This window comes from Ranitomeya imitator, chromosome 3 (genome assembly GCF_032444005.1).
Source record: "Ranitomeya imitator isolate aRanImi1 chromosome 3, aRanImi1.pri, whole genome shotgun sequence".
Taxonomy (NCBI): Eukaryota; Metazoa; Chordata; class Amphibia; order Anura; family Dendrobatidae; genus Ranitomeya; species Ranitomeya imitator.
Window position 1 is genome coordinate 416,835,088 of NC_091284.1, and position 14,699 is coordinate 416,849,786.

The window sequence follows — 14,699 nt, forward strand, 5'->3', positions numbered from 1 at the left end:
GGCGTAACAATAAAAAAAATCAAAACGCCAGAATTACTTTTTTTGGTTGCCGCAATAACGGGCGATCAAATGAACGTATCTGCACCGAATTGGAATCATTAAAAACGCCAGCTCGGCACACAAAAAGTAAGCTCTCAACCGACCACAGATCATGAAAAATGGAGACGCTACGAGTATCGGAAAATGGCGCATTTTTTTTTTTTTTAGCAAAGTTTGGAATTTTTTTTCACCACTTAGGTAAAAAATAATCTAAACATGTTAGGTGTCTATGAACTCGTAGTGACCTGGAGAATCATAATGGCAGGTCAGTTTTAGCATTTAGTGAACATAGCAAAAAAGCCAAACAAAAAACAAGTGTGGAACTGCACTTTTTTTGCAATTTCACTGCACTTGGAATTTTTTTCCCGTTTTCTAGTACATGACATGGTAAAACCAATGATGTCGTTCAAAAGTACAACTCGTCCCGCAAAAAATAAGCCCTCACATGGCCAAATTGACGGAAAAATAAAAAAGTTATGGCTCTGGGAAGAGGGGAGCGAAAAACGAACACGGAAAAATGGTCATGAAGGGGTTAAAATACCACACACTACAAATGTGAACCAAACGAAAAATTCAAAAATTTAAAATTGCTGATCTGTAGGTTGTATAGAAACAGGAGGTTGGCACCCTCTTAGACGCAAATGGCGCCCCTGTTCACCGGTGGCTCTCCCTCTTGTCCGTAGAAGACCCAAAGGTAGATGTACCACAGAGAAAGCCAACACCTATAGCACAACTTTAATGAAAACCTATAAAGGTCCAAATCAGAGATAACCAGTAGGGATTTAATAATAATGTCTTTTGCCACCAGGGCCAAAAGGGAAGTGCAAGTGCCCAAAAATCAAACAATAATGCTCTTCATTTTGAGTGGTCATTTTGTATTCCTTTTAATGGGGGGGGGGGGAAATAATGTCAGTCCTTACCCTCCACTATCCCTATTTTCAGAGTCCCTTCCTGACTGCGGAGGTTGGGACCCTAACCCAATACACGCCAGTGGCGCCCCCGCTCCCTGACGGCTCACCCTAAATAACCCTATAACATACCCTTTGGGTTCCAAACTTGAGATAATAGTATTTGGAAAGATAGGGGAACAAATTAGGCAGGAAAAAGTGGGAAGGGGAAGGAAATGAGTTTATATAAAAAAACAATATCTTCCTGGTTTTCACAAGTGCCCAGGATTGTGCTGCAAGTCATGAACAGTTGGAACAACAAATAATCCACCCAGTGGAATTATATACAAGTTTTATAAAGACATCAAAAAAGGTGGGTGCAAAATAGCCCTTGTTTCACATACATTCGAATCTAGTTGCTGCACTTAGAACCTGAACTCTCTCCCCTCTTTCCATTTTTAAAATTTTATATCAAACTGTCAGTCAAATAAGAATATACTCAAAACAATCACGACAGTGGTATATCTGATGGATAATTTCAATCTTATTTCAATGTTACTCAAGGCAGAAAAGGCCTTTTATAGGGCCATGAGACCCTATGTTTAAGTCACTTTTATCAGATGTAATTTTGTTACTTATTTACATAGAAATGAAGGAGCACACACTATCTTGACCATCAATGGTAGAAACACTCACCCGATAAATCTTTTTCTATCAGGCAGGCGGGACTTTTCCCTTCACCTCTTCTGTTCAATTTGTCTATTGATTCTTTATGATGCCAAATTGAACGATATAGTCTAGTTTATACATTGAGGAAGGGGGAAGAGGGTGATTAAGGTGGTAGCCTTTCTCAAAGTACTCAATCTGATGGTTACTTTCAGCTTTCATATTTCTATAAAAGCTATCCTTTCTATTTCAAATAAATAGGGTAGAAGCTTAAAGAATCTTGAGTCGAGAATTCATCACAATGAGAGCATTTTATGACCATTCTGCCCTTGAGAATTTAAACAAAATAAAGGCACTTTGAAACCACAATCTCATACCTAGAAAGGGAAATATAAGATGGCCCACCCACGTAAATCTTGAAAGACACCTTTCAAAAAAATAGATCACACAGAGACCTAATGACACCCTCTCCTTCCCTTTTTCTTTTTTTTGTTATTTTACACAAAGATTTTCGATAATATTAAGGGACTTTTTTTGGAAACTTCAAGCTTACAAGTATATATTGCATATTGGACTTGTAGCAGGTTTTAAAGTTATAAGCTCCAGCTAGATTTCCGACAAGAATCATTTCATTCTATGCAATAAAAATAAGATCTAATTAAATTCCAACAAACAATGCTTTCCACGGATTCGTGGACACGAATGGACAAGTGCCATCCGATGAGCAGAGGCAAACCTTGCATGTTGCGATTTTTTGCACTGCCTGTTTGAATAACAGAGTGCGATTCGATGTTCTGACGGATCTAAGACCGAAATCACAATCGTCTGCCCCCGCCCTGAGGCTAAATTCAAAGTATGTTCTGCAATAACGTCTGTTCTCTCATACATCTATTTTCACAACAAAAGGATGATTCTAGCATAGCCTTTTTCCTTGTGTTCTAATCTGACCTCATGTTCAAACATGATATCACCCAAGCTTTACACACACCGTGCAATGTTGCAAGAAATTAGCTAACACGGGATATGCTAACCCGCTTCAGAACTCAGCTAAAAATCAATCATACATTTATTGTATCATAGATCAGTACATGATCATTCTTCATCATATTTATAAATTGATTTATTCTATTGATTTATTGCAACATTTTAACAAGTATCATAAATATTTTCAGCAAATCTTTGTGTCAGTGCAACTTTTTACATCTTTCCTCTTGTTTAGTGGCATCCACAAGACTTGACCACCATGTTTCTGTGCTTTTTTAATATTACATTGTTATTGTTGTCATAATAAAGGACTGATGTTGCTGAGAGTTTGGTAGGAGCGCAGCATGCTTTGGGAACGCTCTCTGGCTTCATAAGGTGAACCTGGAAGAGAATGCAAAATTAAATGATACATACTATAGAATTTTACTATCTCTTGAAAGTAAAACAATGCATAAATATCATGGGCATCTAGCTAATAAAACACCAGAAGAGAGTCTAAGAGACATTCAAAGCATAATAAGAGCTATTGTTCTAGGTAAAAAAGGTACAATTCAGTAGTCAGATTATTTTCAGTTGTTTCTTGACTGTTTTCCTTGGCAGAATATTTGGTGGTTTACATTGGATTCCATGTTAGTTCTTTTCAAAAGCCCTGCTCAGTAATATACCGGTAGAGGGCTTCATGCCGCCGTACCAGTGACAGCCACACATGCTGGTTTGTCTCTTGTGTGTTTTTCCTTTGTAGTGAATTTATTAGGCTTAGATTTACTTGTACTTTTGATGAAAAAAGATCAGCCGTTCATGTAATAGTCCTCTTGGATACTTACAGATTTTGACTGTTTTCATCAGTTTATTTTCTCTCTCCATATTAAATAAAAATAGCAAAAATAAACCCTTGCACACTGCTGTTACTGTTTGACCAGCTTCTATTCATGTTTTATTTTACTAAGTCTGGAGAAAAGTTGAGTAAACGGTACCACCACCCCCGAAATGAGGCACATCCTGAATGTAACCTTGTATTTGTATGCAAGGAGAAAAACAACACACTTTCTGATCCTAAACTGCATAGGAAGTTCTTCTGACCAAAGGGATTAGTCAACCAATGACCACAGTAGCTGTAATAATATTGCAATAGGGAAAGGGGTTTGGGCGGCCTCATTTGGCTAGTTGTGACCCTAGTCTGACTATTTTTCTGTTGAAACCTGAGACATTTCCGTCAAAGACAACTATCTTTGTTTTACACACTTGTAAAACCAATTGCATACATTTGCTTCACTACTGGCAAAGAACTGTGTTAAAGCAAAGTATATTACAAATCATTTTCCATATATAAATCACAAAGTAATAAAACAAATATTAAAAAACAAACATAAAATAGTAATTTAGACATTTTTCCATTTCACATTAAATAGTTACTCAATTAGTGGGATTTTGGGAGAGAAATGTTCTCTCATTCTATCTGCTCAACAGTCCTAGGTCGTTTTTTTTCCAGATATTTCATTTTAAAACACACCAAATGTTTTCTATTGGTGAAAGGTCTTCACTTCAGGTAGCCATTTCATGACCCAAACTCTTCCTCTGTGTACCCATACTGTTGTGATGGGTGCAGTATGTGGTTTAGCATTATCTTGCTGAAATATGTAAGACCTTCCCTGATATAGGAGTTGTCTGGATGGGAGCATATGGTCTATAACCTCTATATAATGCTCAGCATTGATGGCCCCTATCAAGATGTGTTAGCTGCCCATGCAATAGCCACTAATATAACCCTATACCATCAGATATGCAGGCTATTGAACGGTGTGCTGATAACAAGCTGGATGGTCCCTCTGCTCTTGAGTCTGCAGGACACTGCATCCATAGTTTTCAGGATTTAAAATTTTGATTAATGTGGACATGGAACAGTTTCTGTTTTGCCTCAGTCCATTTTTAATGAGCTTTGGTCAAGAGAAGAAGACAGCATTTCTTGATTGTATTGATATGACTTCTTTGCATGATAGAACTTTCACTTGAATTTGTAGATTACATGGCAAACTATGCTCAAAGACAATGATTTCTTGAAGTATTCCTGAGCCTGTTCAATGATTTGCACAATGGTATGAAGCCTGTTTTAATACAGTGCCCACAGATCATGAGCATCCAATATTGACTGCTGGCTTTGTCCCTTGTACACATGAATTTTTCCAGAATTTCTGAATCTCTTGATATTATATGCTGTAGATTGTCGTATATTCAAAATCTTTGCAATTTTACAATGAAGAACATTTTTCTGAGACTGTTCCACAAGTTTTATGCGCAGTTGTTCACAGATTAGTGATCTTTGCATCTGAGAGCCTCTGCTTTCCCAACATGCTCTTTTTGTACACTCATGTTACTTCACAATTGAACCTCTTGCGGTTTATCATCAGTACCTTAATTTTGTAGCTTTTTCATAACCCGGTCACAACTTTTTGAGATGTGTTGCTGCCAATATTCTAAATTAGCTAAGTTTTTTCAAATGAAATGGAAGAATGTCTAATTTCTTCTTATTTATGTTCTATGTTTTATGGCTACAAAGATTTCCAAATAACAAAAAACTGACTGGCACTTCCAAATCAGAATACTGGTGTGTACAGGTGCGACCTAGGAGTAGCTACTAGCCATCTATATACACTGCTCAAAAAAATAAAGGGAACACTCAAATAACACATCTAGATCTGACTGAATGAAATATTGTCATTGAATACTTTGTTCTGTACAAAATTGAATGTGCTAGCAACAAAATCACACAAAAATCATCAATGTAAATCAAATTTATTAACCAATAGAGACCTGGATTTGGAGCGATACTCAAAATCAAAGTGGAAAATCAAATTACAGGCTAGTCCAACTTCAGTGGAATTGCCTCAAAACAAGGAAATGATGCTCAGTAGTGTGTGTGTGGCCTCCATGTGCCTGTATGATCTCTATACAATGCCTGGGCATGCTCCTGATGAGGCAGCAGATGGTCTCCTGAGGGATCTCCTCCCAGACCTGGACTAAAGCATCTGCCAACTCATGGACAGTCTGTGGTGCAATGTGACTTTGTTGGATGGTGCGAGACATGATGTCCCAGATGTGTTCAATCAGATTCAGGTCTGGGGAACAGTCCATAGCTTCAATGCCTTCATCTTTCAGGAACTGGTGACACACTCCAGCCACATGAGGTCTGGCATTGTCCTGCATTAGGAGGAACTCAGGGCCAACCGAACCAGCTTAAGGTCTCACAAGGGGTCTGAGGATCTCATCTCAGTACCTAATGGCAGTCAGGCTACCTGCAGCGAGCACATGGAGGGCTGTGCGGCCCTCCAAAGAAATGCCACCCCACACCTTTACTGACCCACTGCCAAACTGGTCATGTTGAAGGATGTTCCAGGCAGCAAGTTGCTCTCCATGGCATCTCCAGACTCTGTCACATCTGTCACATGTGCTCAGTGTGAACCTGCTTTCATCTGTGAAGATCACAGTGCGCCAGTGGCGAATTTGCCAATCCTGGTGTTCTGTGGCAAATGCCAAGCGTCCTGTATGGTGTTGGGCTGTGAGCATGACCCCCATCTGTGGACGTCGGGCACTCAGACCATCCTCATGGAGTCGGTTACTAACCGATTTTGCAGACACATGCACATTTGTGGCCTGCTGGAGATCATTTTGCAGGGCTCTGGCAGTGCTCCTCCCGTTCCTCCTTGCACAAAGGCTGAGGTAGCAGTCCTGCTGCTGGGTGGTTGCCCTCCTATGACCCCCTCCACGTCTCCTGGTGTACTGGCCTGTCTCCTGGTAGCGCCTCCAGCCTCTGGACGCTACGCTGACAGACACACCAAACCTTCTTGCCACAGCTCTCATTGATGTGCCATCCTGGATCAGCTGCACTACCTGAACCACTTGTGTGGGTTGTAGAGTCCTTCTCATGCTACCATGAGTATGAAAGCCCAACCAACATTCAAAAGTGACCAAAACATCAGCCAGAAAGCATTGGTACTGAGATGTTGTCTGTGGTCCCCACCTGCAGAACCACTTCTTTATTGAGTGTGTCTTGATAATTGCCAATAATTTCCATCTTTTGTCTATTCCATTTGCACAACAGCATGTGAAATTGATTGTCAAACAGTGTTGCTTCCTAAGTGGACAGTTTGATTTCACAGAAGTTTGATTTACTTGAAGTTATATTCTGCTGTTTAAGTGCTGCCTTTATTTTTTGAGCAGTGTATAACAAATAAATGAAGTAGCACTCTGTAGTGGTAAAGCAAACAAATATGTAATACAGTGGTGGCCAAAAGTAATGACACCCCTGCAATTCTGTCAGATAATACTCAGTTTCTTCCTGAAAATGATTGCAAACACAAATTCTTTGTTATTATTATCTTCATTTAATTTATCTTAAATGAAAAAAACACAAAAAGAATTGTCCTAAAGCCGAATTGGATATAATTGCACACCAAACATAAAAAAAGGGTGGACAAAAGTATTGGCACTGTTCGAAAAATCATGTGATGCTTCTCTAATTTGTGTAATTAACAGGACCTGTAACTTACCTGTGGCACCTAACAGTTGTTGGCAATAACTAAATCACACTTGCAGCTAGTTGACATGGATTAAAGTTGACTCAACCTGTGTCTTTGTGTGTACCACATTGAGCATGGAGAAAAGAAAAAAGACCAAAGAACTGTCTGAGGACTTGAGAAACCAAATTGTGAGGAAGCATGAGCAATCTCAAGGCTACAAGTCCATCTCCAAAGACCTGAATGTTCCTGTGTCTACAGTGCGCAGTGTCATCAAGAAGTTTAAAGCCCATGGCACTGTGGCTAACCTCCCTAGATGTGGACAGAAAAGAAAAATTGACAAGAGATTTCAACGCAAGATTGTGCGGATGTTGGATAAAGAACCTCGACTAACATCCAAACAAGTTCAAGCTGCCCTGCAGTCCGAGAGTACAACAGTGTCAACCCCTACTATCTGTCGGCGTCTGAATGAAAAGGGACTGTATGGTAGGAGACCTAGGAAGACCCCTCTTCTTACCCCGAGACATATAAAAGCCAGGGTGGAGTTTGCCAAAACTTACCTGAAAAAGCCTAAAACGTTTTGGAAGAATGTTCTCTGGTCAGATGAGACAAAAGTAGAGCTTTTTGGGAAAAGGCATCAACATGGAGTTTACAGGAGAAAAAAGAGGCATTCAAAGAAAAGAACACAGTCCCTACAGTCAAACATGGTGGAGGTTCCCTGATGTTTTGGGGTTGCTTTGCTGCCTCTGGAACTGGACTGCTTGACCGTGTGCATGGCATTATGAAGTCTGAAGACTACCAACAAACTTTGCAGCATAATGTAGGGCCCAGTGTGAGAAAGCTGGGTCTCCCTCAGAGGTCATGGCTCTTCCAGCAGGACAATGACCCAAAACACACTTCAAAAAGCACTAGAAAATGGTTTGAGAGAAAGCGCTGGAGACTTCTAAGGTGGCCAGCAATGAGTCCAGACCTGAATCCTATAGAACACCTGTGGATAGATTTAAAAATGGCAGTTTGGAGAGGGCACCCTTCAAATATCAGGGACTTGGAGCTGTTTGCCAAACAAGAATGGTCTAAAATTCCAGCAGAGCATTGTAAGAGACTCATTGATGGTTACCGGAAGCAGTTGGTCGCAGTTGTTTTGGCTAAAGGTTGTGCAATCAAGTATTAGGCTGAGGGTGCCAATACTTTTGTCTGGCCCATTTTTGGAGTTTTGTGTGAAATGATCAATCTTTTGCTTTTTGCTTCATTCTCTTTTGTGTTTTTTTCATTTAAGACAAATTAAATAAAGATAATAATACCAAAGAATTTGTGATTGCAATCATTTTCAGGAAAAACTGAGTATTATTTGACAGAATTGCAGGGGTGTCAATACTTTTGGCCACAACTGTATATAAAATATGAATAGCATTACTGCTCTAGATAATAAGGAAAAATTGAGATACTTAGCACATAATCTGGCCAATTCATGCATGCCCAGCAGCCAACAAGGCGGTCTTTGGTTTGCTGAGAGCCTACATGTCTAGTGTGAATAGCTCTCTTAGGCTAAAGCCTGAATTTATGGGTAGGCAGGATCCTGGTGCAATTAAAACTGCCACAGGCTGAAGGGCGCAGTGCTCAGTCAGAGAGCTAACATACAAATAACAAAAAACTGACTGGCACTTCCAAATCAGAAAACTGGGAAAACGAGGATTGCATAGTAAACCTCAGACTGGATGTCTGCTTTCTGACCTGAACTTAACAGCTGCATAGAAATACATCAAGGTTGTCATGCTTAGGTCAGGAGAGGTACCGGACGTGCGGTTCAGCGAGCTGGCTTATAGCCGCCATTATGAGAGCGTGAAGAGCAGACCCAAGTAGTGAGATGCAAGAGGAGAAACTGAAGGACTAAATCCAGGCGATCAGAGGCCAGAGACAAGGGACCATATCTTGGAGATCCGAGCCAAGTTCTGAGATGAGAGACCAGATCCGAACTGAGTGAGCCGAGTCAGCGCTGAGAAAGAGACCAGGTCGCAGAGTAACGACATTTGTGCGATGTTCTTTACTTTCAGCGAAGACGTACAGTACAGAATGAGGACTGAGAATGTGCTTCAGGAAACGAAGGCAACCAGTGTGAAAATTGAACCATATACCAAATTACTCTCCTGTCTGTGACCTTACGGCCTGGCTGGTAGTATCATTGACCCCTGTTAGGGTATATTTGAGGATGTGGGCCGTCTAGAGGAAAAACAACGGTGATGAGCTAAGTAGTGAGAGTGACTCCCATTAGGTTGGGGATTTAGGACTAGGCAAGACTTACGTTGTCTCTTAACTGTAAACGTAAAGAACAGTGTCCAAATATATATATATATATATATATATATATCAATGTATAGATATCCTGTTTAATTGTACTACCGTGTTCAGATTGTGCCATATTTGACTGTACTGTCATTGTTCACTGTTACCCTTGATACCATGCCTACATATGTATAGATATTCGTGTTAGCTAAATAAATAGTTGTTTATTAAGTACCACTGTCTCCTACTTGTCTACACTGTTACATCCGTATCCCTGTGAACACAGCTACATGATGTGTGTCTTTTTAGACCTACCCAACATTCAACCACGAACAGCCCATTATACATCTGTATACAAGCCCAGTTCAGAGCTCAGTTCAACTCATCAGCCCATTAAAAAGAGCATTTTCTCTCAATCTGAAACTCTAAAATATCCTCTAATGGACTAGCCTCTTTTTATGTACATTTCCTAAACCTGTAATACAGTTTGTCATTAACCCACAGTGGTTGAAAAAACATGGCTTCCATTAGGTGCACATCCTACTGTCGCTATTAGGCCGGCGTCACACACAGCGTAAAACAATACGGTCCGTATATTACGGCCGTAATACGCTGAAAAGTCCCGAAAAAAGTGGTCCGTAGCTCCTCCGTAGGCAGGGTGTGTCAGCGTTTTTTGCGCATGGCATCCTCCGTATGTAATCCGTATGGCATCCGTACTGCGTGGTTTTCTCGCAGGCTACCAAAACCAACATACCGCTATAGAAGTGATCCATGTGTCCCAAAAAGAAAAGAAAATATATATATACTGTCTATATATATATATATATATATATGTGTGTGTCAGTAGACTCTCTAACAGCGCTGCGTATTTCTCGCAAGTCACACTGCTTGTCCGTGTGTAATCCGTATTTTTCACGCTTCCATAGACTTTCATTGGCGTATTTCTTGCGCAGTACGGTGACAAACGCAGCATGCTGCGATTTTGTACGGCCGTAGAAAGCCGTATAATACTGATCAGTAAAATACGGCAAATAGGAGCAGGGGCATAGAGAATAATTGTGCCGTATTTTTTGCGAGTTTTACGGACGTAGATTCTGCGCTCTTACGTCCGTAAAACTCGCAAGTGTGACGCCGGCCTTAGGGGTATACTGTTTTGAGACTCTAAGCAAAGCAAACATAATGTCACCACTTTAAAATAATTTAGATGTCTCCAAATCACACATCGGTTTACTACTCTTTGATTAAGGATAACCTGTCTCTTGCTGAAAAATTAAAGATATTCACATTTGTTGCTTTTGGAGCACAGTATGTGAAATCTCTGCTTGCAGACCCACTATGCATTTCTACAGAGTCTATTCTGGGTACATTCTGTAATGCTGTGTATATGCCCCCAGCTAGACCTGCAAGACAAGAAAAATATATTTTCTTATATTCACCTGCGGGGTGGTCCAGTCTGAGGGGTGTCACTGGTCCTGGTCCGGAGCCTTCCTTAATCTTGAGATGCTGTCCTCCTTCTTGCTTCGTGTGGATGATAAGTCCCTATGTTATCCCCAAATTCTCCCCAGCTGTGCTAGCGTACTTCTCTGTAATGAGTAGGGCAAAGGAAAGTACTGCAGTGCACAGCTGTTGGGAAAGATCAAAGACCCCAGGCGCATGTGCACTGCCCTAATCAGGGTAGAGAAGTAGGTCTGCACAAGAGCGTAATTCCGGGGAGTGGATGATGTAGGGACGTGCCATCCACACAAAGCAAGAAGGAGGATGGCATCGCAAAAATAAGGACACCCCTCAGACCTGACCACCCCACAGGTGAGTATAATAAAAGGTCTTTTTCTTCTATTACAAGTTGGGTTGGGGGCAGATATACAGCCCTGCAGAATATTTTATATCAGGCCTGTACAGGGTCAGACTGGGGTGTCTGGGGCCTACAGGAGGAATTGACCCTAGGGACTCACCCTATAGTTATATGCAAATATCTACAACCCCTGGCAAAAATTATGTAATCACCGGCCTTGGAGGATGTTCATTCAGTTGTTTAATTTTGTAGAAAAAAGCAGATCACAGACATGGCACAAAACTAAATTCATTTCAAATGGCAACTTTCTGGCTTTAAGAAACACTAAAAGAAATCAAGAACAAATTAAGTGATAGTCAGTAATAGTTACTTTTTTAACCCCTTCATGACCGGGGGATTTTTCGTTTTTCCGTGTTCGTTTTTCGCTCCCCTCCTTCCCAGAGCCATAACTTTTTTATTTTTCTGTCAATTTGGCCATTATTTTTTGCGGGACGAGTTGTACTTTTGAACGACATCATTGGTTTTAGCATGTCGTGTACTAGAAAACGGGAAAAAAATTCCAAGTGCGGTGAAATTGCAAAAAAAGTGCAATCCCACATTGGTTTTTTGTTTGGCTTTTTTGCTAGGTTCACTAAATGCTAAAACTGACCTGCCATTATGATTCTCCAGGTCATTATGAGTTCATAGACACCAAACATGACTAGGTTATTTTTTATCTAAGTGGTGAAAAAAAATTCCAAACTTTGCTAAAAAAAAAAAAAAAAAAAAAAATTGCGCCATTTTCCGATACTCGTAGCGTCTCCATTTTTCATCATCTGGGGTCGGTTGAGGGCTTATTTTTTGCGTGCCGAGATGACGTTTTTAATGATAGCATTTCGGTGCAGATACGTTCTTTTGATCGCCCGTTATTGCATTTTAATGCAATGTCGCGGCGACCAAAAAAACGTAATTCTGGCGTTTCGAATTTTTTTCCCGCTACGCTGTTTAGCGATCAGGTTAATACTTTTTTTTAATTGATAGATCGGGCGATTCTGAGCGCGGCGATGCGTAGATTTGATATTTTTTTTATTGATTTATTTTGATTGGGGCGAAAGGGGGGTGATTTAAACTTTTATGTTTTTTTTATTTTTTTCACATTTTTTTAAACTTTTTTTTTTAACTTTTGCCATGCTTCAATAACCTCCATGAGAGGCTAGAAGCAGGCGTAGCACGATCGGCTCTGCTACATAGCAGCGATCTGCTGATCGCTGCTATGTAGCAGAATTGCACGTGTGCTGTGAGCGCCGACCACAGGGTGGCGCTCACAGCGACGGGCAATCAGTAACCATAGAGGTCTCAAGGACCTCTATGGTTACCATTCACAAGCATCGCCGACCCCCGATCATGTGACGGGGGTCGGCGATGACGTCATTTCCGGCCGCCCGGCCGGAAGCGGTAGTTAAATGCCGCTGTCTGCGTTTGACAGCGGCATTTAACTAGTTAATAGGTGCGGGCAGATCGCGATTCTGCCCGCGCCTATTACGGGCACATGTCAGCTGTTCAAAACAGCTGACATGTCCCGGCTTTGGTGCGGGCTCACCGCGGAGCCCTGCATCAAAGCAGGGGAGCCGGCATCGGACGGTATAGTACGTCCGATGCCGGTAAGGGGTTAACCAAGCATAGGGGAAAAATTATGCAATCACTCAATTTTGAGGAAAAAATTATGGAATCACCCTGTAAATTTTCATACCAAAAAATAACTCCTGCATCAAATTAGATCTCCTCGTTAGTCTGCATCTAAAAAGAAGTGATCACACCTTGGAGAGCTGTTGCAGCAAGTGGACTGACATGAATCATGGCTCCAACATGAAAGATGTCAATTGAAACAAAGGAGAGGATTATCAAACTTTTAAAAGAGGGTAAATCATCACGCAATGTTGCAAAAGATGTTAGTTGTTCACAGTCAGCTGTGTCTAAAATCTGAACCAAATACAAACAACAACAATTATGTTGATATTTTGGACACTTTTCTTATCCCATCAATTGAAAGGATGTTTGGGGATGATGAAATAATTTTTCAAGGTGATAATGCATCCTGCCATAGAGTGAATATTGTGAAAACATTCCTTGAAAAAAGACACATAAGGTCAATGTCATGGCCTGCAAATAGTCCGGATCTCAATCCAATTGAAAATCTTTAGTGGAAGTTGAAGAAAATGGTCCATGACAAGGCTCCAACCTGCAAAGCTGGTCTGACAACAGCAATCAGAGAAAGTTGGAGCCAGATTGATGAATAGTACTGTTTGGCACTCATTAAAGGGAACCTGTCACCTGAATTTGGCGGGACCAGTTTTGGGTCATATGTGCGGAGTTTTCAGGTGTTTGATTCACCCTTTCCTTACCCACTGGCTGCATGCTGGCCGCAATATTGGATTGAAGTTCATTCTCTGTCCTCCGTAGTACACACCTGCGCAAGGTAATCTTGCATTGCGCAGGCGTGTACTACGGAGGACAGAGAATGAACTTCAATCCAATATTGCAGCCAGCATGCAGCCAGCGGGTAAGGAAAGGGTGAATCAAACACCTGAAAACTCCGCCCATATGACCCAAAACTGGTCCCGCCAAATTCAGGTGACAGGTTCCCTTTAAGTCCATGCCTCGAAGACTGCAAGCTGTTATCAAAGCCAGAGGTGGTGCAACAAAATACTAGTGATGTTTTGGAGTGTTTTTTTGTTTGCTTGTTTTTCATGATTCCATAATTTTTTCCTAAGAATTGAGTGATTCCATACTTTTTCCCCTATGCTTGATTAAAAAAGTAACCATTACTGACTACCACACTGTGACCAGACCACATAGTGATCAAATAATACCGCATACAAGGAACAAATACCAACAGACCATGACCACACCACAGTACAGAATAAAACCACATACAAGGAACAAATACTACCACACCATATATCCATCCTGGCTCCCTCATACATCCATCCTGGCTCCCTTGGGTCCCTTGTCCTGGCCCCTCCATATATCCTTTGTGGCCCCCATATGACCCTTGTCCTAACACCCCCCATACACCCATCCTGGCCCCCATAGGTCACTTGTCCTGGTCTCCCATATATCCATCCTGGCTCCCTCATATATCCATCCTGGCCCCCATATGCCCCTTTTCCTGGTCCCTCCATATATCCATCCTGGCCCCCATATGTCCCTTGTCCTGGTCCCTTAATATATCCATCCTGGCCCCCATATATCCATCTTGCCCCCCCATATATGCATCCTGGTCCTTTGTCCTGGCCCCCGCACCATGCCGCTGTAACAAGGCAGCATGGGGTAGCAGTCTTGGGCGAGTTTACTAAGTCACAGTTAGTGAACACCATGGCACCTTGCACATGAATAGGCAGGTAACATCCCAGTCCTGCGGTACAGTCAGTTACCTTCAGCACACGTTCACCTCTGTTGCAGTGGACGAGGTCTCAGAACACACCACAAGCCAAAGTTATGTTCCAACAGCAAAACTTTACTGAACACTGTGCAAACAAGACAACATCACCTGCTCTATCC

General features: G+C 41.4%; 1 protein-coding gene across 3 annotated transcripts in view; it reads right to left on the bottom strand.

Moving 5' to 3' along the window:
* Window positions 1-2,637: 2,637 nt before the first annotated feature.
* LOC138670128 (bone morphogenetic protein 8A-like) overlaps window positions 2,638-14,699 on the bottom strand; it is a 213,992-nt gene continuing 201,930 nt past the window's right edge. For 2 of the 3 annotated variants that reach the window (XM_069757178.1, XM_069757180.1), the window contains one exon: window positions 2,693-2,957. In XM_069757178.1, the coding sequence (XP_069613279.1) occupies window positions 2,808-2,957 (150 nt within the window). In that variant the 3' untranslated portion in view covers window positions 2,693-2,807. Of the gene's footprint in view, window positions 2,958-14,699 lie in introns of all 3 variants that reach the window. The other variant, XM_069757179.1, reaches the window with a different exon arrangement.